This window comes from Hesperophylax consimilis, chromosome 18 (genome assembly GCF_061612785.1).
Source record: "Hesperophylax consimilis isolate HC1 chromosome 18, BYU_Hcon_1.0, whole genome shotgun sequence".
Taxonomy (NCBI): domain Eukaryota; kingdom Metazoa; phylum Arthropoda; class Insecta; order Trichoptera; family Limnephilidae; genus Hesperophylax; species Hesperophylax consimilis.
The window spans coordinates 1,522,915-1,546,611 of NC_142853.1; the positions used below are offsets into that span (position 1 = coordinate 1,522,915).

General features: G+C 34.4%; 1 protein-coding gene across 3 annotated transcripts in view; it reads left to right on the forward strand.

Annotated features, from left to right (window-relative positions):
• The window catches only part of PCB (Pyruvate carboxylase), a 74,558-nt gene that overhangs the window by 38,503 nt on the left and 12,358 nt on the right, over positions 1-23,697 (forward strand). For 2 of the 3 annotated variants that reach the window (XM_089642378.1, XM_089642379.1), the window contains exons 2-16: positions 7,312-7,625; positions 8,329-8,480; positions 9,925-10,065; positions 13,076-13,191; positions 13,369-13,463; positions 13,757-13,925; positions 14,345-14,576; positions 15,078-15,287; positions 16,493-16,583; positions 16,780-16,915; positions 17,923-18,020; positions 18,837-18,921; positions 20,283-20,333; positions 21,451-21,700; positions 22,886-23,033. In XM_089642378.1, the coding sequence (XP_089498504.1) occupies positions 7,530-7,625; positions 8,329-8,480; positions 9,925-10,065; positions 13,076-13,191; positions 13,369-13,463; positions 13,757-13,925; positions 14,345-14,576; positions 15,078-15,287; positions 16,493-16,583; positions 16,780-16,915; positions 17,923-18,020; positions 18,837-18,921; positions 20,283-20,333; positions 21,451-21,700; positions 22,886-23,033 (2,070 nt within the window). In that variant the 5' untranslated portion in view covers positions 7,312-7,529. The remainder of the gene's footprint in view (positions 1-7,311; positions 7,626-8,328; positions 8,481-9,924; positions 10,066-13,075; positions 13,192-13,368; positions 13,464-13,756; positions 13,926-14,344; positions 14,577-15,077; positions 15,288-16,492; positions 16,584-16,779; positions 16,916-17,922; positions 18,021-18,836; positions 18,922-20,282; positions 20,334-21,450; positions 21,701-22,885; positions 23,034-23,697) is intronic. The other variant, XM_089642381.1, reaches the window with a different exon arrangement.

Below are 23,697 nucleotides of genomic sequence, written 5' to 3' on the forward strand. Positions count from 1 at the left end.
CAAACACTATTACCAGAAAGTACCCGGGATATATATAACAACAAAGATTTTAAACTTCTCGTTAAAAAACACACTGCAAATATAAACTGAATATGTTGGTATATTACATAAAAAAATAACGAACAAAATGTCACACCCCCATACACACAAGCCTAGCTTTATTATGGTGGTACATTTTATGTATAAAAATTGAAACATAAATTTCAAAAAAAAGTGAAACAAATTCTATATTTTCTGTAAATGATGTAATATTGTTTTTTGTGAATAAATATTTAAAAAAAAAAAAAACTAATTTCGGTTGTTTGTCATGTGAAATATTCCTGCGTTTTCTGTGTAAAATTATTCTCATCAATTTAATTTTAATTCGCAAAATTGAAAATCTATATTTTATATAAATAAAAATGTAAATGTTCGTTTGTTCAAAATCTTAAATTTCCAAAAGTTCTTCACGTATTGCTTTTTTGAAAAACAGTGCAGTCTGTTGGAAAAAGTTGTTTTTTTAAACAACTCCATCTGTTGAATTGTTTCTCTATCTGCACAGACAGACTGATCCACAACAACACGTGGCGAGGTACAGCTAGTGATAGTATATAAATTATATCAGACAAGCGATAAAGTAGGTACCAAAATTATTTAATAATAATTCTATGTTTGAAATGTGTATATCTTTTTCAAAATTAAACACGTAGTTTTTCAAAGGTGCTCATTCGAAAGGGTAAATTTCGTTTAAGAATTTGTTTAATCTTAATCCAGTTATAGCAAGCCACAATGTAATTGCAATGCAATTGTAATTGCACTTATATTATCTTGCACTTGTAATATATTATCTTACATAGGTCTAATAAGGTTGCAGAGATCAATTAGATTGTTGCAAACTTGCTAATTAATATAATAAAGTAGTCCGAGGATCATGGGTTACCAATTACTGAAATAGTGTCCTGAAATAAGATCAGCTCAATTTTTACACAATTTGAAAATTAATATAATAAAATAGTCCGAGAACCACAGGTTGTCAATAACTGAATAGGGTCCGGAATCAACTAAATTGTTGCAAACTTGCTAATTGCTATAATAAAATAAAATAGCCCGAGGACCACGAGTTGCCAATAACTGTTGTAGCATCTGTAAATAAATAATTGCAAATTCGCGTGCAGATAATACTAATAATTACTATTATTAGGTACTTCTAAATAATTAAGGTGTACCTAAACATATATTTTTTATTGTGCCTGTCACACTAGGGAGACAGGTTGTTTTACAAATATATCATTTTAAGGATAGGTAATTTTTTTAAAAATAGCAAACATTCCCGGGTTACGAATTACTTAACAATATTTTAAATTGTCCTACTACCACCACATTAAGCGAAAAATGTTGCTTTTGTCGTGATGTAGGAATTAGCCGGCCGAGGTATTGAATACACGACGCCTGGTTGGGAACCAGACGCGATACCAATTCAGCCACTGACCGGTTTACGTGGTCTAGTTCGATTCTAGTTCGAATATGCTTACTATAATTGCATGCAGTCATTATTAACATGCATGCAGTGCAGCTACTTGAATATAATGCAGTATTCAGCATGCACCGAAGTACTCAGTAATTTACAACATATTGATTTTAAAATGAACATTTTTATTCCAAAAATCTTCTTTTTTTTACCTTCTATTTTGATAATATTTCTGTTTAGTGATATTATATAAATTTCGACTTACTTAACCTTTCAATTTCAAAAAAATATTTCACGACATCTGTAAATTAAGTTTTCTTTGCGAATGTACCCTACTGAAGTCCCGGCATTGTCCGGGATTTACACAGCGTTTTTAAAATTTTGATTTAGTCAGTGATTTTACTCTTGTTTTGAAGGTCAAGGTCAAGTGTTCAAAATTTCGTCACTCTGAATAAAATTGTAGATTTGTATAAAAATCGATCTTATTTATGTAAATAGATGGAAATTTAGAATTACGAGGAAGGCTGATAGAGATATTGAAGAAGGTAAATGCAGGTAACTGCATTAATGGAGGACTGAACGCGGTTGGCGCTAACAACAAATTATCAAAAGAAGCGAAGTAGTCCACAATTGAATGCTGGTACCTACTCTGGAACTGGCAGAGGAAGGACGAAAGTAGACTAAATGCTAGAAATGAGATCCCTTAGGCGTATGTGTGGTAAAACCACGTATGCTCGTGTGAGAAATGTAGAGATTCGCAAAAAGTGCAAGGTTGATGTAAGTGTAATGAGTAAGATTAATAAAGGAAATATGAATGGTGGAAGAAGTCAGGGACGCCTGAGGAAGACATGACAAGATCAAGTAAACCAGATACTTGAGTCGGACCATGTCAAGAGTTTGAAAAACAGAATAGAATGCATAAGACGTATGATTGCGAATGAGGCAAGGAGTGTGTGCCAAGACCGAGTTGTTAGGCGGTCCGTCCTCTCTGCCTACCCCTGCGGAAAACAGCGTGATATTTACTTAGTTAGATTTTGCCTAGCTTTGGGTAGCCCCTTTGATGTGGTTTTTCACAATAAGGCGCTATAAAAATTAGCAAATACTCGTAATTACTATCCATAATTTTTTTGTGTGTGGTTAATGTGGTTTTTCACAATAAGGTGCTATAAAAATTAGCAAATACTCGTAATTATTATCCATAATTTTTTTGTAAATTGTTGTCGGTACATATTTGGTACAGTCACGCTTCTCTCGTGGTCGTATTTGAGGATCTTTTTAACATCTTAAAAAGACCTCGTGATTTTGTATGCATTGACAAACATACACAGGAGAGTGCAGGTTTTGTATGAGTTTGTACTCTATATCATCACCATCACCTTACAAATCAAGTTATGCAAAAACAAAACCGGATTCGGCGTGCCTCTTTGTTAATGTTTAATTTGTATGTTTAGAGCGCTTCATTCTTTTGAGAATATCATTTTATTATATTGATTATGCTACCTACGGGTATCTGAATTCTGAACAATTCTATACAAATGTGATTACTTTTTCTTTTGTATACATATACACGGTGTCCCGAAACTCGTAGCACAAGCGGGAAATTGGTGAATCTACATCAAATTTGGAGTTGATTTTGTGGTGTAACTTTTTTTGGTTTTAACTTTCGTTTTTTAGTAAATCGAGTTTGAAGTTTTTAAGGTATTTTCGTTTTTTAAATCGGTCGCTATGAGGTTAATATCAGCTGTTTAATGTATTTTAAAATGCGTCGAAGCGTAGACCCTGCTCCAAAACTTTTTAAAATATTTTTAATGGTCAGATCGTTTTTTTTTTTTTTTGGGTTCTCTATGATGTGGATTCACCAGTTTCCCGCTTGTACTGCGAGTTTCCGGATACCCTGTATAGATCATAAAATACGTGCTGCTTCTATTTTTAAATACATCTATTTGAATTTCACTTTTGTTTTCGGTAATGAAATAATGTAAATTGTGGAAGCGGATTAACCCACTTCCCGACATCCGATCGAGCTGAAACTCGACAGATAGACTCGTTGTCGATGTCAATGCATTCTGTCAATGAAATTGATGCCAATCACGTTCACCCATGCGGACATTTATGCGTTTCTCTGAAATTCGATGGCATTACAGCAGTTAATATACGCAATAAATGTCGGTTTTATCCGATGGGGTTTGGCTTGGTTGGTAGAGTTGTCGACTCCGATTCCTGGGTAGGAAGGTTCAATCCTCAACCCATTTTTTTTAATTTAAAAAAAAATTAATAGCCATTTTGAAATATTATGAGTAAAACACCTTGTTTTTACGAGTTGATTTTTTGTTGCATGAAACCATATACATCTTATGAATTGATTTGTTGTTGCATGTAACCATGTAAAACTTATAAATTGATATTTTGCTGTACGAAACCATGTAAAACTTATAAATTGATTTTTTGTTGCATGAAACCTTATAAATTGCTTTTTTTGTGGCAGGAAACCATATAAAACTTATAAATTGATTTTTTCTTGTATGAAACTATTTATAAATTGATTTTTTGCTGTATGAAACCATATAGCAGAAGTCGGGGACGCCCGAGGAAGACATGGCACGACCAAGGGAATCAGATACTTGAGTCGGGCCATGTCAAGAGTCAGAACAATAGAAGAGTATGTATGAGACGATGTATGAATGTGAATGAGGCAAGGAGTGTGTGCCAAGACCGAGTTGTTTGGCGGTCCGTCCTCTCTGCCTACCCCTGCGGGGAAACGGCGTGATGGTTAGTTAGTTAGTTGAAACCATATAAAACTTATTCATTCATTTTTAATGCTGTAACGATATTCTCCTTTTCGGAAAGAGAATATTTTATTTCAACTTATTTAGAGTATTCTGAGTTCCTGTATTATCATTTGAATTTTTTCTTTGATGTAGGTCATATATCTTTCTCGTATTAGATAAATAAATACATGTAATAATTGCCTTTCATTTTGACGCGCACGTTTTGTTATCTATATCAGATGTTTCCGCTAAAATAATCAGATAACACATACGGTACAATGTTTTGTTTCTTTATAGATTACATTCTAGTTTCCTCTGTATTTAGTATAGACAGTAGCGGCGTTAGGGTAGGGCGCGGTTGGGCGACCGCCCAGGGCGCCGGATTTAAAGGGGCGCCACAGGCGCCCGGCGCGCCCCTTTATATCCCTCGTTCTTTGAACGAGGCCTACTTAACTACTTACTCGTAAATTCCCTAAATATAAGGAAAAAATTGTTATGGTTGCAACGCTAGAATCTAGAATGGAACCTTCGATTGCACCGCATGCAGTTCATTTTACCGGGAATCCCCAACCAATTGGCAACCATAGAGAAAAACAATAAAATAAACAGTGTTAAAGCAGTCCGTTATCAAATTAGTGCCATCCATGACGCTTTAATTACTTTGGCTATTGAAACTCAGAAAACTGATGTTCAAGTCTCTCATGAGGCTACTACTCTAGCCGAACAGTTAAAAGATTTCAGCTTCATAGTTTCGTTGGTTGTTTGGTATGACATACTTTTTCAAATTAATGTCGTTAGTAAATCTCTACAATCAACAGATATGGATATCAGTAAATGTAGAGAAATGTTGAAAAAATGCTGCACTTTCTTGGAAGAATATAGAAATACTGGCTTTAAAAGCGCCATTTTAACTGCGAAGGGATTGGCTGAAGAACTAGAAATTGAACCTGTGTTTAGAGCCACAACAAGAATTCGATTTGTTAAGCGTCAAGCTGGTGAAACTGCCCACGACGAGCCTATAACTTCTCCAGAAAAAAAATTTGAGGTTGAATTTTTCAACTCTCTCTTGGACACTACATTAATTTCAGTTAATGAAAGATTTGAACAGTTAAATGAGTACTCGGAATCTTGGTCTTTTTGTACAATATAAAACAGATTCCGGAAAAACCCGACCTTGTCAAACTCTGTGGTAATCTCCAATTGAAATTAACTGTAGACTCTAAATCTGATATAGATGGTTGTATGTTGTGTGATGAACTCGTAAGCCTGAAATCTTTTTTGCCTAATCAGAATGTGGTTACCCCTGCTTATGTTTTAAATTTTATCAAAGATCGCAACCTACAAGAACTGTATCCAAATGTGTGGATAGTATTGCGTATATTATTGATTATACCTGTAACGGTTGCTAGTGGGGAGAGGAGTTTTTCTAAGCTTAAGCTGATTAAAACCTATCTGCGATCGACAATATCACAATCTAGATTGACAAACTTGGCAACTTTGTCAATCGAAAATGAAATTGCTGAAAATATCGATTTTGATAACCTTATAAAAGAGTTCGCCGATAGAAAGGCTAGAAAAGTGAAGTTTTTTTAAATAAATAGTTTTTTTTTAATAAACGGTTATTCCATTATACCCATTGCCTTTTTTCGTATGCAATTGAATTGCAGTTAGGGGGCGCCGTAAAAATCTCGCCCAGGGCGCTGATAGTACTAAAACCGGCCCTGAGTATAGATACAATGTCGGCTGTCTTTAACCTTTTCAATATAAAAAATATCGACTCGCATCTCTCTGATATTTTCCGCACAAACGGCCTTGTATCGCTGATTGTCAAACTAACAAGAACAATCACAAGGCTTCTCTTTTTGTTTGCCATCGCACTTTTTTGGCTTTTTGGACGGAAATAAAATTGTCTTATACAACTTCGGTACAACTGAGGTTATGCCCTTTGAAATTCTAGACAGGATTATTAATTGTTATTAGATCATTTATACACGGTGTCCGGTAACTCATAGTACAAGCGGGAAACTAGTGAATCTACAAATACGTGTTTTTTTCGATCTGAATTTATTTTTATTTATTTATTTAGAATTAACGGCTCAATTGCCATTTGCATACATGATAGTTTAGAAGAAATAAAATAAAAATTATGATTGTTATATAAGTAAACAAGACAAAAGAGAAGAGAATATACATTAGTACAAAGTTAGTGAAAGAAATGAAGAAGAAACAAAACAAAAAACCTGTTATGTAAGTGACCTCGTTGAAACATGCACTGCTAAAATGTTTAATTAGTACAGCTTTTTACTTCAAAAGAGGTATATTAAAAACATCAGCTAAATTTGCATAAGAGTTACCAATAATGTGTAATCTATTTATAACAGAATTGTATCCTGAAACCGCAGTATAATTGCCAAAATAATACATATTAGGGAACCTTCATATAATGATAGGAACATGAACGTTACGATTTTTATTTTGTTTTTGTTTTTTTTTTTCCAAAACAGTTTCCACCCATTTTTTTCAAATTTTCCTGTATGAATCCAACTTTGGATTCGATTTACTTGAAAACGAAAGCTCAAATCACAAAACTTAATACCGCAAAACACCTACATAGAGAAAATGACTTTTGCTAATTTATTGAGAATCTAAATTATTGCGGGCCTTCTGAATGAATTAAAAGATTTCCTGATGAACGAATATATTATTATCATGATGTCCGAATATATTATTATCATGATGTCCGAACACGTTCGTGAAAATCCAAACATTTTTGCATTACAACGAAAATGTATCGTCGGGATATATTATCAAAGCAAATCGACAAAACATTATTAATATGATGTTTTATTAATAAGGCCTGTTAATCTATTGTGAGGTACCCCGCGTCACTTCAGGCCGCCGCGCCGCGCAGAAAAGTAAAGTCTGAAAGTAAGTTAACGGTTTACAGCGCAGTCCATTGCTTTACTTTTCTGCGCGGCGGCCTGGAGCGGCGCGTGATACCGTCGCTCCGAGGTGTACGTCTATTATTTAGAACTACGTTTTCTTGAATTTTATAAAAATTGACACTTTTAATAATTTTAATTCTTTTTGTTTCAGATATTTGTGCCGACTCTTCAAACAAACATCACAATTTCGGATAAATCCGGAATATATTTTTTATTACTCAAGTAGTTTTAATACTGTTAATTATTTTTTTATAACTTAGTAACGAAGACGAATTAATTATAAGTGATTTTACACGCGTATTCTCACGAGTTTAGGAGAGTGAAGTGAAAATATATTTTTGTAAATTTGTAATATAAGAAAAGTTAATCATGAAGATGCTGTGCGCGAAGATGGTCCACCGGACCATGATGCCTAAAGTGTTGTGTTGCACATCTTCCACACGATGGAGGTATTCTTCAACAAAGGTAAAGGAACTATCTGATATTATTATTATCTTAATGCTAATGTCTTGTTCAGTTTAGAATTGTCGTAAACGGAAGTGGCGCCCTCTGTTATTTTTTAAAACAACCGTTGGAACCGCGGCATCGGGTTTAATCTGCTAGTTTAATTTATTACCGATATGGTGAAACAATTATTTCAAAATAAATTTTTTACAATAAATTCGCTGGACAATCTAAGACTCGGATAGAGAGTTGGCGGTATACCAAACATCCGGAGGATTTTTTCGGTTATTATACATTGAAATTGGCCGCCTAAATTTGCGGCAAAAAAATATACACCAAAAATTTGCCAATAGCATAAATTGTAAAAGAACCACCAAACGACCCTGTTTTCAACATTATTTATAAAAAAAATCTATTTTTCATTAGTGTTAAAAATATTCAGTTTCAATCGCGCTTTTTCCAAATAATTTTGAACATCAGACAATGTATTACATAGTAAGAAAAAAAATTATTTGACCTTTACTTTTTTTTTAAATGCATTGTATTTTTTTTTTTAGTAAGTGGGTACTTAAATTTAAAGTTTTTCATAATATTTTATTATTTGAACTTTTTGTTTTTATTGCATGTATTAGCAACACCAAAAATTTGCACAGATTGAATAATTTGGTCTTTTTAAGTGCATTGTTTTATAATCCGGTGACTACCAATAACTCAATATTTGCAGGCAGCAGGTTCGGGAGTGGAGTACCGCCCCATTCGCAGCGTGCTGGTGGCCAACCGCGGGGAGATCGCCATCCGCGTGTTCCGCGCCTGCACAGAGCTGGGCATCCGCTCCGTGGCTATCTACAGCGAGCAGGACAAGATGCACATGCACAGGTAACGGCATCGTTAACATTACCCCAAATTGAGGATACAATGGTTCCACTGGTTCCGGGTAGCTGGAAGTACTGTTGAACTACTACAATAGAAGATGCTCCAAGGAACTAGTGTCATTGATGCGTTCGGGAACAGTGCATAGTCGAGAAACACGTGAAAACGCGTGCCCAACATTTTTACATGGTTGACATTGTCACATGAGAAAGGGATGTTTCTACGACTCATTCACGAGTTCAAAACTCGGCCATGGAATTGTTTGCGGCCTCTATGTTTCCTCCCTCTTACAATATGGATTACTTCAAGACCCACGTTCCACTTTCCTCTCCTCAAAAATACCTTCCACACAGTTCCCCGAAGAGTCGTGGGCCCTGAGAGAAATTATTTTCCTTACACAATATTATTAATATTTGTTACTTATACTGCCATCTAGGTAGCCCCTCCAAAGTTATAAGACGCGTCACCAGATTCTTCGAATGGAAAATAATTGGCTGTGTCTCGAATCTCTTTTATGCCTCTATCAACCAGCAATCATAACCAACCCAACATATCATTCCAAACCAAACTTATCACAATAGAAAGTCGTGAGAAAAACATCAGCATCTTATTCCCCTCGGGTCTGGAACTCATTACTTCCACAAGGCGCTTCTAGAGGGTCTAGCACGGTCAAATCAATAACTTAACTGACAACAATTTTATATCTATTTTCTGAGCACTAGCGCTAGTTAGACCTGTCAATAGCCAAGCCGATATTGACAATGAAATAAATAAGAAATAGCTCTGCAATGCCAACACTGACGGGCATTGTCTATGGATCTACATTCCTAAACACAAAATGGTACATAATACAAGTAAATTGACTATGTCGAGTTGAAATAGATACTTACTTTAATATACAATGACAGTCTGCATGTACTTTTTGATTCTAAAAAGAGAGTTATTTGGTCAATGAGGTCTTTAGCCATAACTCGTGATATTCTAAACAATTTTTTTTTTTTTTTTTTCTCGAAACTCGTACGGATTGAATTAATCGGGTATACCATGTCTTTCAGTTCTACGAGCTTCATTAGTCTGCATTGTTAAAAAGTTGTGTGTATATGACAGTTAACCGAAGATGCCGCACTTAATTAAGCAGCTTTTGTCTACAGGCTGTCGGAATATTTTATATTTGTTGTTGGCCATGTTCGCACATACCGCTTAATAACCAAAGATGACGGATTTAGTCAATATATAGATAATGGGATGTATCATTGGACTGTGCTAGGGCCCCAGACGTCCTTATACCGTCCTCCATTGCTCTAGCCTCTCCTCGCCCCGCTTCTGTAGTTGCATTCCTTAACTTTATCTGGAACGTTCAACCAGATTTGTTCCCTCTGAAATTGCCGCTAGTATTTTATTCGGAAGTACAATTTGTTTTATTGATTTATTTTTGTAATATGTTCAACAGGCAAAAGGCAGATGAATCATATCTGGTAGGCAAAGGCCTCCCCCCAGTGGAGGCATACCTCAGCATCCCCGAGATCATTAGAGTGGCTAAGGAGAATGATGTGGATGCTGTTCATCCTGGCTATGGATTCCTCTCTGAAAGGTGAATTTTTCACTTTAAATTAATTAAAATTCTGTTGTAATGTGAAATATTTTGTAAAACTATTGCTATTGCTAATTTTTAAGATGCAAAATAAAGGTGGGTTGAATCGTTAAATTTAGAGGGTGTACTGGATAGATTATATTTATATATATGTATAATAGATATTGATTGTATTCATAGTCCTCCTCACTAGGAGATCCTGTGTTGAGGGGGACTAGGTTTTGGAAGTTTTCAGTGACTTCTATGGTTCGACTTCATATTTTGGGTAAGGTTTTCCAGAAACTTCTACGACGATGTTTTAAATATGCTAGTAAGTTCTTTATCCGGTAGTTCCTTAAGCCAAGATTTAATGTCCTTAATGTAGTTATTTTTTGTTTTGAATTGTTTGATACTAAGTGGGAGTTTTGTTATATACCTTTACTGCTAAAAATTCAGAGCTTCTTTGTCCAAAGGTAGAGTATGTAAGGTGTTTGCTTGAAAATCATTTTTGGGCTGATGTACCAGAATGTTGTTGGCATAGATTTTCTGTATACTTGGAACGTCAAACTGTTTAAAAAATTCTGTTGTTGACGTCCCTAAAGGCACTTTTAGTATGGTCTTTATGATTCAATTCTGAGTTACCTTCAGTTGTTTAACATGTTTTGATGCTGCTGATCCCCATCCTATTATTACATATTCCAATTTAGAGTGGCATAAAGCATAGTATACTCTTTTTAAATCTCTAGTTAACAAAATGTTTCGTAATTTTCTGAGGTAGATGCGTTTTGTTAGCTTTTTTGAGGTTCGATCAATGTGTGAATCCCAGTCTAGTTTTTCGTCAATTTCGATCCCAAGATATTTAATGCTTTTGGTTTGTGTTATATGCGGGCAGGAACATTGAGGAAAATTGTTTTGACATTCATGTAATTTTAGTGTATGCTCATTCATTAGTTGTCCTCTTTTGTTTTTGGAGAAAGTTAGATATTTGGTTTTATTAACATTTAATGTAAGGGGGAACATTCATAAGGTCATTTATATAAATTAGAAATAGTTAGGCTCTAATACGTTTCCCTGGGGAACACCGTATTTAATTGGTAGAGTTTTTAACCCCTAAGGGTCGAACCCATTCTATCTGAGCCACCAAAATTTAGGGTGGCTATCTTAAGCAGGGTACTCACCTAACCGTGTAACCTGTAACGTATCTGATACTGTATCAAGTGAGTACGTAGGCACGAGTCTACTGCGAGCCGCTCGCGGGTGGAGCGCAGTGTGCTCGCAGTGACCCTGTTTCACTGCGAGCACCATAGCGAGCACTAAAGGCGGATCCGGGAGGTCGTAGCTGGATACGCGGTTACCGTGGACGAGCCGTACCCACTTGCAGATTGATACAGTATCAGATACATTACATGCTACACTCTAGGTGAGTACCCTGCTTTAGAAGGCCTTCCCCTCCGGGCTGCCATGATGCCTCTCGACAAAAAATTTATTCTTACGAAAATAGTAGTATGCAATCTTATGGAATTTAAAAAATATATAATTTAATGTGTTTTATATTAAAAAATAAATTTGTATTTAACAAAAAGTTAGGTCATTTTTACTGCATCAATAAATTCAAGACAAGTTCGCACAACAATTAATTCAGTTGCTGTGGTCAGTTTCAGACAAAATAACTTCGGATAGGATGGGTTAACAAAAATATCTCTTTATTTATTGATATTTCTTGTCTGCCCCCACATGTTGACAAAATGTTATTGGCTATTGTTTTTTTCCGTTTGCAACCATCCTGGAATGTTGTTGAATTTCAAAAACTTGGCAGCCAGAATTATAATATTATTTTATTTCAACAATATTCTTTTACCAAGATCCTGTTAACCATTAAAGCGACAAGGAGTGACGATCGCACTGCTAGTGGCACTAGGCCAAAATTGCTAAGAGTGCAAATTATTGCATTCTCGCTGCGGGAGTTCAAGTATTTTAATATGGTAATTTATACCTAAACTTATTAGAACACACAATGATGTGATCGAACTTAAGATCTAATAAATTAATTATCATATATATATACTTATGGCAAAAATTATATTTGTATTGCAATGCAGAAGAATATCAATAATCAATCTAATGATTGATTCCTATTTTCAATTTATACATTTTTTACACCTTCCTTTTTTTACTCTGTTGTTAAATACACAGTGAGATGCATAATTATGCACTTTTTTATATGTCTAGTATCCAATACCAGTTTTTATACTTTAAAAATACACTGAGGCCCTCTTGTTTTGCGGAAATTCAAATGTAACATTGTCATCAGCCTTATTTTGTTTTTTTTTTCACATTTGAAAGGTCTCCGTCAAACGCCGATTTTAAGTGCATTTCATCTTTCTATCAATCTCTAAATAGTATAAAATAAAGTCGTTATCCGCTTCTGTCCGTTTGTGCGCTTGGTTCTTCTAAACTACGCAATGGATTTTGATAGGGTTTTCCGTATCGTTTAGAGAATTTCTTCCGGAAGGTTAACATATATGATACATGCATATTATATTTATATAAAGTAGAGAAAAGTCGATGTTTTATAATCAAGACGTAAAAATATATTTTCGGGCACTACATTGCTAACGCTGGCTAAACCTCATGAGATATATCAAAATAATGTACTACGAAATTGTGTATCTTAAACAGGCCTTCAGAAAAATCCTCAATGATATATGTCTATCTCCTAAGGATAACCCCCAGCAATGCCGGGTAAACATCAGCTAGTTTGTAATAAGCCGACAAGCTTAATAACACGATAGTTGTCCTCTTTGCTGATCACAATTTGTTCAAAAGCTAAAACGAACTTAGAATCAAAATTTAAAGGGAACATTTCAACTATCAAAAAACAAAATGGCCATTTTTTGACAATGTTTCATTTGAATTTTTGTGAAACAACTGGGCCTAAGATTTTTTGGTTTGTTTTTTTAATGGTTTTATTTTATTATAGATTTTGTATTATCATGTTTCATGTATTATAATATGAGATGTATTTGTTTAGGTCAGACTTTGCTCAAGCGATCTTGGACGCGGGTCTCAGATTTATTGGTCCATCCCCCAAAGTTGTCCAACAGATGGGAGACAAGGTGGCTGCAAGGAAAGCTGCTATTGAAGCGAGTAGGAACAATTACATTATTATATCAAATACCGACAAAGAAATTTACCATTTAACAAAATGTATTTATTAATCTTGCAATGTTTCTTTCTTACAACTCTAACTTATTTATTATTTGAACTTTTTTGGTTTGAGGCATTTGACTACATATTCTGACATGTTGTTGTTTATTTTTCCAGAGGTCCCGATAGTCCCAGGAACCGATGGACCTGTCACGACTAAAGAGGAAGCTCTGGACTTCTGCAAGAAGCATGGCTTACCTGTTATATTTAAGGTGAATACACACAATATTTTTCACTATCGAGTAGCTAGAATGAATCTATATAATGTATCTTGATGGATTACTTTATACTTCCTCCACTTTCTTCAACCTCACTCGCACCCCAGATCCTTCTACGGTATCACATAAAGATTATTATTAGGTCAGATATCATTGAGAGTTTTGAAAAATATGATAACATTTACCAGTGGTGGTAGAATCATTGTAGAACAATGGTATCCAGATAAATTGATGCCAAATAATATTACGTTTGCAGTGTAGATTTTTTAAATTCTTTGTGATTTCAGGCGGCCTTTGGAGGAGGTGGTCGCGGCATGCGTGTGGTGAAGGACATGTCCGAAGTGGAGGAGTCCTTCATTAGAGCGTCCTCGGAGGCCAAAGCTGCCTTCGGAGATGGCTCTATGTTCATTGAGAAGTTCATCGAGAGGCCAAGACATATTGAAGTGCAGCTACTAGGTGTGTATATAATAATGACATTCTGTACCTTTTTATTAATTTCAGTAGGTACTATGGAATATTTAATAATTTAATTTAATTTTGAAGAGTATGTAAAAGTACATACATACTTTTCAAAATTGGAACTGGTGGATGGGTTGAGAAAATTTTTGTCATACATAAAAATAAAATTTCAATTCCAGACAACTGTATAAGTAGGTACCTACTAATAGATATTTTAGCACAAGATTAATTTAATTCTGAAATGTGCGAACATAATATATTATAATATGGTCCGTGGCAGGCCTTGTTAAAAGTGTAACTATGCAAGTCAAGTTAGATTCTGCAATCTTTCACAGTTAATAACTAATACTATGTATATATGTGTAGGATTGTACTAACCTCCCAACATTCTAGAGAATTATTATTATTTATTTCAGGTGACAATGCGGGCAACGTGGTGCACCTGTACGAACGGGACTGCTCGGTGCAGCGCCGCCACCAGAAGGTGGTGGAGATCGCCCCCGCGCCCCATCTCGCCCCCGAGATCAGGGACCGCATGACCGAATGCGCCATCCGCCTCGCTAAGTACGTCGGGTACTCCAACGCCGGTACCGTGGAGTTCCTGCTCGACGATAAGGGGCAGTTCTACTTCATTGAGGTTAACGCCAGGTGAGAACAACTTTGATTCATAGTTAATCCGACTCCTAGAAAGTTTAGACATTTTACATTACAATGAAACAGAAAACTGGTTTGCAAAACTCTTAAACGGTGAGCTCTGGAGTCACATGAATTTGGACAGCTTTTTCTGTCTTGATAGGTTTGACTATTTTAGGTCAGTGCAACTTTTTTCACCTCGAATAATGTCCTTTCTGTCATGAGTTATGAAGCTTTTAAACATACATTTAACTGTCAAAAAATAAGTCCTCATTTCATATGTTTAAAGTTTTTTTAATAAAATTTTGCTGAAATATTCTGAGAGCATGAATTTTTGTTTTATTTTTATTTTGTTAGTATTTTTTTCCATTGAAGCATAAGAGAATATGAAATATATGACGTAATAATTAAAATATTGTGATAGTTGTGTCGTAAAACTAGCAGTTTTGTAAATAATCTTTAAGTATGTTATAATATACTTAACTTACCAAGCAAATAATCCCACTATAATATTAGGTTACAAGTGGAGCACACAGTCACGGAGGAAGTCACCGGCATTGATCTGGTGCAGTCCCAGATCCGTGTAGCCGAGGGTCTGACCCTTCCGGAGCTAGGCCTGACGCAGGACAAGATTAAGGCACAAGGGTTCGCCATTCAGTGCCGAGTCACCACCGAGGATCCGGCCAATGCATTCCAGCCCAGCACGGGGCGTATTGAGGTCTTCAGGTAAAAGAATAATACATTTTTTATAGATTTTACAGAGAGTGAAATAATATTTCCCAACATCCTGCCTTCGAAGTTAACTATAGAAAATAAGACAGTTACCAGAACTTATTTCGACATTTTTGGATAAGTAGGTACACATTATGGAACTGCAGTAAAAAATATTATGGCTTAAAAAATATAAATCATATTGATCAACAAAAGCTCATTCTGAATATGTAAGTTTTTTTTATATATTATTATATGTAGAAATTATAAATCCTCATTGAAAAACGAATAAAACACCATGCCATTAAAAATACACTTTTTGGTTGGTACAACTAATCTGCTGATTAATCAAAACCAGTCTACGCCAGTAATAATCTATGGTCTAAATTTTCATATCCTGGTTGCCATTTCGGGAAGAACTTTTTGTGGGAAAAATTTGGGGATTCTGGATATTTCTTGACTATCCAACTATATTGAAAAATAATGTTTACAATAATTGTGAGAATGCATTATATTTCGTTTTTCATTCTAACACGTTTTTGGTCTAACGTGAGCAAACGCGGCACCCAATGCGCTGACAGCTTTCTCATGTCTAAATCTTGATTTAATATGTGACAGACCCGTTTTTTGGACATTTTCATAACCTCTGCTATCTCTCTCATTTTAATTCGGCGGTCGTTGGTGAAGTTTAGCAATGCTATCGTCAGTAGTTGCAGTTTTTGGACGTCCCGAACATTCATCGTCTCCCAAGCTCCTACGGCCAAGTTTAAATTTAGCTGCTCAAAATTTCACTGTGGTAAATGATGGTGCAGAGTCCCCATACACAGAGTCCAACTCATCTTTGATTTGCATAGGCGTATTGCCTTTCAAAAAAAAAATTTAATAACAGCACGATACTCAATTTTTCCATTTTCACAAAAACACACACATCTACTCACTCAAACGACTGTCATCTAAAAACTACATGTCCAAAGTGGCCGAAACTTTGGTGAGTAACTGTCAAAAGATATTCACTAGCTTTTATTGACGAGTACCGCCATCTTTAAGGTCGGCGGAAACTTTTCAGACCACCTTCGTAATTAAAAAAATATAGATGTATAATATTATTAAAAAAAAAGGGCTGCAGTTCTTCATTAAAATAAATTTAACCTTAAATTTACATCCACAATATATGATGGAGATTGTTCGTTGCATGCAATGAACATTTAATTTATTTTCAGATCTGGAGAAGGAATGGGAATTCGTCTTGACTCAGCTTCTGCATTCGCTGGAGCCATCATTACACCATACTACGATTCTCTCCTCGTGAAGGTATTTGGAATTACTCACATCTTTTGTAATAAAATCTGATACGGTCTGATTTTAAACGGGTTTTCCCTATCAATGAAGAAACCTAATGATGAAGTGGATTGATCTGTTCAAGGAGGCTAAAACTTCTACTAGTGCCGTATGGGCACGGGAAGTAAGTACATCTGTATGTGCGTGATGTTTTTCTTATTGTTGCCAGGTTATTTCTCATGCACAAGACCTTGCCGCATCGAGTGCCAAGATGAACCGAGCCCTGAGGGAGTTCAGAATCCGAGGAGTCAAAACCAACATTCCGTTCCTACTCAATGTTCTGGAAAACCAGAAGTTCCAAAATGGTGAGACCACACATCGATCACAGTAATTAATATTTTTAGGACTGTCCTTAACCTTTTGAACGCGTTAATTTGCTCCGTTTTATCTATACCCGTACGCGGTACATATTTTCAAATACCTATGCACGCAATTAAATGTCAAATTATAGCATTCTGGCATAATTTATTGGACTATATAGACAGAACAGATTATTCTCCACAATATGATAACAAATCCTCGTGTGTCAACACTCTTAGATGTTTATAAAAACAAAAACATAAAATTTCATACAAAGATCTTTTCTTTCTTTTTTTTTTTTTTTTTTTTAAAAAGAAAGACAAACATTCCCAGGTTACGAATAACCCAACAATGTTTGAAAATCTCCTACTACCACCACAGAAAGCCGAAAATGTTGCTTGTGTTGTGATGGAGGACTTAGCCAGCCGAGGAATCGAACACGCGACGCTCGGGTGAGACCCAAGCGCTATGCCCACTCAACCAATGACCGGTGTCGATGCAGATGTACCGTATCTTTTGAATGTGGTCCCGCCATTCACTCGGCGTGTGTGTACTTAGGCCACTGCGTTGATAGACACAAGTGGGACACCATGAACACTTATCATTTTTTGTTATGAAAACTTTTTCTAAAACTGGACACTTAAATTTTATGTTACTTAATATAAAAACAAAATTGAACTAACGCCATCCGTTGACAAAATTGTAAACTATGGCACTCGAAGGCGTAAAGAGGCTCACTTGATTATCGATGTTTTTTAATGAAATACAATTTTATTTTCGAGAAATTCTTGTAGATGTCAGCATCGTGATAGTTCTACGAATGTTCAAGCGAGCGGGAAATAAATTTATGTCAAAAGACCGCTGGAATATCGGCATTCAAAGTTTCCGTATCAACTGTTGATACAGCCGCGTGTGAGTATGGACTTTTTGCCGTAACAACAGTTGATACGGTCGCGTGCAAAGGGTTAATCATTAGTGCCATAATTATATCTTTTCTTCTTCTTTTTTCTAGGGTCTGTGGACACATACTTCATTGATGAACATCCTCAGTTGTTCAAGTTTAAGATGTCACAGAACAGGGCCCAAAAACTTCTCAACTATCTTGGACAGGTAAACATATTTGATCGAAGGCCTCATTAAGGAGAGTAAATTTTTGTTGATTTTAACTTTAACTTCTTATGTGCCAAGAAATGCGTAGCTGATTTCTTACGTTGGTACCCATAGAGTGACGGCGAATCCGTAGCGGATTTGGTAGTAGTTTACCCCAATTGTATTGTATTTTGTACCTTAAAAATCTTTCTTGCATACAAATATAATTTTTATTCACTCGGCTATGAATCGTTATATTATTCTAGGTAAAAGCTTAGTACTGTATTTATATAAACGAAAGCCTCATATATTATTACTTATTTTTATTATGAACAAAGCTTATTTAGTTGGAAAATGTAATAAAACTTTTGTGTAATTTAGTATTTAATTTTTTGATAACATTAGGAAGAAAAAACATTTCTTTGAATATAAGTAGCTATCCTGGAAACTACGTAGGTTAGATGTATATAGAGTTTTTATAAATATATAAACACATTTTCTGGTAAGACGGTACAATTTACATGAACATAATTTTGCAAAAACCAAGCAAGTCGTTACGAAAATAGCATCTGCCGGCGCACGGCGTAGTAATCGGTGACGGGAGTTTGGCATTTTAAGGGTTAAAAACATAATTCTTGAGGGGATAAACTGATACATAGATCCCACTGATCATTAATAGTTTTTGGAATGTGGTGGGGATACCTCCAAAGATTGCCAAAAGAGAAAATGAGCTTAACTTCTGCCTGTCCCATAGACAAAGAAGAAGAGACATAAAAATTGGGGTTTGTTGTTCACGCTCCTTATTTTCCCTTTATTCATTTATTCATTTTTTTCTAGGTTCTGGTGAATGGGCCTAGCACTCCCCTTGCTACCCCCATCAAGCCTGCAGATATTACCCCCCATGTCCCCCAAGTCCCCCTTGGTAAGATTCTCTTTCCTATACCACTTCCATAAAAATGTAAATATTTTCAGTAGTTTGTAAAATAACACTTTACATGTTTGATGCACTAGAGGCATACATTTATGTTTTATGTATTCACACAATTAGATTTGGTGTAGTTGGATTATTTTATGCAAAATTTAAAAATTGTATTTTGTCAATAATATTAACACTTTTTTGCGTGTTTTTTTTTATGATTTCACCGAAACACCTTTAAAAAAGCATTTTTTTTATTGTTTTCCATTCTTTTGTAGTTATTATTTTGTTAGGTATACACTTAGATTGTAGTGCATGGCTAAAAACACTTAGATACAATTGTTTTACAAAAAAGGATTTTTTGTATTGCTTTGTTTTTTAATGACTCTTCAGCTAAAACATTTATAGAAATGCTTTAATTTTAGGCGATGGTGGAAATATATATATCATTTTTTATATCGTAAAGTAGTTTTTGTTATTATAATAATAATAATAATATCTGACATTTTTCAACCTAGCAAACCAATGATAAAACATGATATCAGAAGAATTTTAAAACTCACTATAAAAAAATCTATTTAATTTTTTTGATGTATCTAATTCTTAATTTTTATAATTTAAAACTAAAACGCATAGCCAATTTACACATAATATGATGTGCCAAGAAACTGTGTCTTAATATTATACGCATAAATATAAGCATTAATTTTTTTTTAAATATAACTTTTGAAAAGAGTATTGCCACTTCCGTCATTTTAAAGATACATTATAAATTTATAAGGAACGACATAAAAAGTTTAATGTAGTACTTATTAGAAATTGAAAATAACTAATATAAGCAGCTTTTTTTAGGAAGAAATTGTGTTTTGTAAATAAATCAATTATTGTATAAAAATAAATACGTTGAAAGGTTATGTATATAGATTGGAGAAGGTCCTCCCCTATTGGATATAAAATTTGGGCAGTGAAAAGGTATTTTTATAGAATTACATTAAATTGATATGAAAACTGTAGTAGTTAATTTGGCTCCGTGTTGCTCATCATCGTTTCTATCAAAACTTTTCATTTCTTTTTATAATATAACACTAACATAATTAAAATTTATATTTTAATATTATCTTTAAAATATTCAGCATTGTAAAATATCTTTTTTTCGCATTTAATATATCTCATAAAAATCTAAAGAAAATCTGATGATTTTTTTAACATGCTTGTAAATAGACGAGTGTTTTAACAAATTAATTTAAACGAAATACAAACCATTGATATAACTTGGTTTATTAAACAAAATATAACCTGATTGTTCATCATTCGTTCAGCGGTTTGTTTTCATAAAATTAGTTTTGTTTGGTTTTTGGTTTTTGCAGATCTTTCTCCTGAAGCATTGCGCCGACAAGAGTTGACGGGTGAAAACACAGGTAAAATAATATAACCAAACAAATTACAATCTCAAAAAAATACAAACATCATTTTACCCATAAATAAACCACTCGCTAGATCGTTATCTCCTAGCTTTTTGTATGAAACAAATGGGTCCTAAAAAACCATAGATATGCCAATATATAGACAGTAAAATTCTCATTTGGAGCCTACTTATTAAAATATACACCAATGAAAAACTCTGAAAGTTTATTCCATAGACTTTTAGAGTTTTTCATTGGTGGATATAGTTAGGTAATCATATGACGTCACAATATTTTGGTTGCAATTTTCGATCGGAGTAATACCCCCTGATTTTACCCACAAACAAACAATTTAAAAAATATATTTATAGGTATCTACACATCCTAGTAGTACAGTAGGTACTTTCCCAGTTAGGTACTTACCAACCTAAATTTTGTATGCATCAAAATTGTGTTTTTCCCTTGTAAATTAATTGAATGATAGTTTTACGGAAGATATTTATTAACAACGTTTATTGTGTTAACTGCATGATATGTGTCTTCACATATTATTAGTGTCATTTATAAGCAGAAAGTTAGTTCTGCTTTACGTTTCTAACAAATATCTGTTCATATTAATCAAATAAAATGTTTTCTTTATTGAAAACGTAACCGCACAGTTTGTGGTGAATACTTTGATTTCAAACTTAAATGTAATTTTTTTCAGCATAAAACTGTTTGAAAGGGTAATTTATTTTTTTGCACTGTTTTGTCCAAATAAAAAAAATGTACCTAATGCTTTCACTTCCCTATGCATATTCTATATCTCACTTGCTTTTTTTGATACAATTCAATTATTTTGCTTTTGTTTTTGGCTTTATTTATTATGTAGACATAATATTCTTTGAATTTGATTTTAGTTTAAATTATATCCAGAATTTTTCATTATAAAATAATTAATGGTCATTTATAATAAAAGTTAAAATAATGCATTATTATAAGTTTGTTGATTTGATGTAGGTAACTTCTTATATAATTTGAATAATCTAACTAGCAACATTGATAAAATTTTACATTAAAAATATTCTTATTTTAAAATAATTATTACATTGGCAGCACTGACTCGATTTTCAATTGTAATTTTTTCCTCCAGCTGTAGCCCCTCCTCGTGGATATAAACAGATCTTGGAGGAAGGGGGCCCAGAAGCGTTTGCCAAGGCTGTGAGGGCCAAGAAGAACCTGCAGCTGATGGATACAACCTTCAGGGATGCTCACCAGTCACTGCTGGCCACCAGGGTGAGGTCTCACGACCTTCTGAGAGTTGCTCCCTATGTGGCGCATAACTTCAACACATTGTATTCTCTGGAGAATTGGGGTGGTGCCACCTTTGATGTTGCTCTTAGGTTAGTATATCTTTGTTTATTTGACCCAAAAACGTCTTGGGTTAAGCTTCCTTACTCCGCCTACTTCTAAATATGCCCAAATGATTGAAATAACACTTTGTTTCAACTTAATTAACACACTTTGGCCGGGAAAGGTAGTTATACCCGTTTGGTCGATTGATGCTTAACTCCGGGAAGAGTAGTTCTACCTTTTGAGCTGGCCTCATTTCAATGGCTGAAAAAACGGAATTATTCAATTTTTTAATATGAATATTATATACCAATCTCTTTGTAAAGGTCCCAACTATATGTACATAATTATCGAATCGTAATGCAAGTCATCTTTTTATATTTAACTTCCTGCTTTCGTTTACATTGGTATTTCAACAAAAGGATAGTATATTATTTAGACGAATGAGACGAACGATAACATAGTTTAGTTGGCATCACTGCATCGGCGGCTTCTGATATATTGAGTACTCGAGTACTACTCTACTACATAATCTACTCTCGAGAGTATATTCTTTCTGGTTTTGAATTAGGTTCAAAAATTTAAATGCCATTTTGTTTTGATTATTAAATTCGGGCAACTTTAAGCTCTATGATTGTTGTTAAATATGAAAAACTATTATTAATGACAGAAATAGGATATAATCATGTTGTCCGCAAATCGATAACAAACAACCGAAATTATGACAATATATTTTAAATATTATTCTTCTTAAAGTTTTTAAATAGGTACGTAATTTTATCTCTTACGTTTAGTTGTGGTTTATTATGAATATAATATAATTTATGGTAAAGTTAATTAAAAAAAAAAATTTCAAATAAAAGATAACAATTTTTTTGTGAGATGTAAAGGTATATAAAATAAGTTTCGTAGTTGGTCACTGTACCTCCCCAAAAGACACTTGCTCTTATGTTTGGTGTGTGAAATATTAAATCATAACCTCAAAAACGAACATGGAAAAATTGAATCGAGTTTGGGAATGGTTGAATTTTTACACTTTGGTACACTACAAAATCAAAAGTAACGAGATGCTGACATTTTACAATTATTGTGTTCTTCAATTACAAGCAGTTAAATTTAAGAACATAAATTGAGTAACCATTTTAAAAAATGGAACGTGGTTTTTTTAATTGGGGTCATCCAAATATTATTATTATTATTGTGTATTTTTTATTTAAATTTAAATTTGTTTGCAGGTTCCTTCATGAGTGCCCGTGGGAGCGTTTGGAAGACATGAGGCGAGAGATTCCCAATATCCCCTTCCAGATGCTTCTGAGGGGGGCCAACGCAGTGGGATATACCAACTACCCGGATAATGTTGTGTTCAAGTTCTGTGAACTGGCCGTGAGTATTAAAAATACAATCATCAATCAATCTTAATGTTTTGATAAAAATAGAGAACAGAATTAAGCAGAATCAGGGGTTTCTTCCTTCTTCTTTAAGTAATCAATTCCGATGGCTTTTATTAACATAATACAGAATGTATCAGGACATACTTAACAAACTTTAACCAGTGGTTCTCGAGTTTATTTGGAGTAAGAAATGTAGATGGAATTTTGGTCTTGTGTGACTTTCTTATTTTCTCTAAAAACTAGTCATTTAACACTTGGGGTGTGGTCAAGGGGCTGGGCGGTTACTCGACTGAGTGACCAGAGACGTCATTTGAAGGTTGTTTTTAAAACCATAAAACATTTCACTGGAGACCAAAATACCATGTACATTATTTATTCTGAATAAGCTTAGGAATCACTGGATGAAGTTTGTCGGATATATCCACCCTGTATTATCGATATGTAGCGACAAGCTACTATGATAATACGAGCCATTCGCAGTGCAGCCTAGAACCTTTGAGACTTGCAGTACGGGTCGCACAGCATAGCCTGGAAACTTCGGGACTTGCGACGAAGGCGCGCCGGTCTACGTACAAATTCTGTTGTAGGTAGACCTTAAACCTTAAAGCTCATGTTGAATAACCTCAAATTTTAATTTTGAGCTGGTCATAAATAAT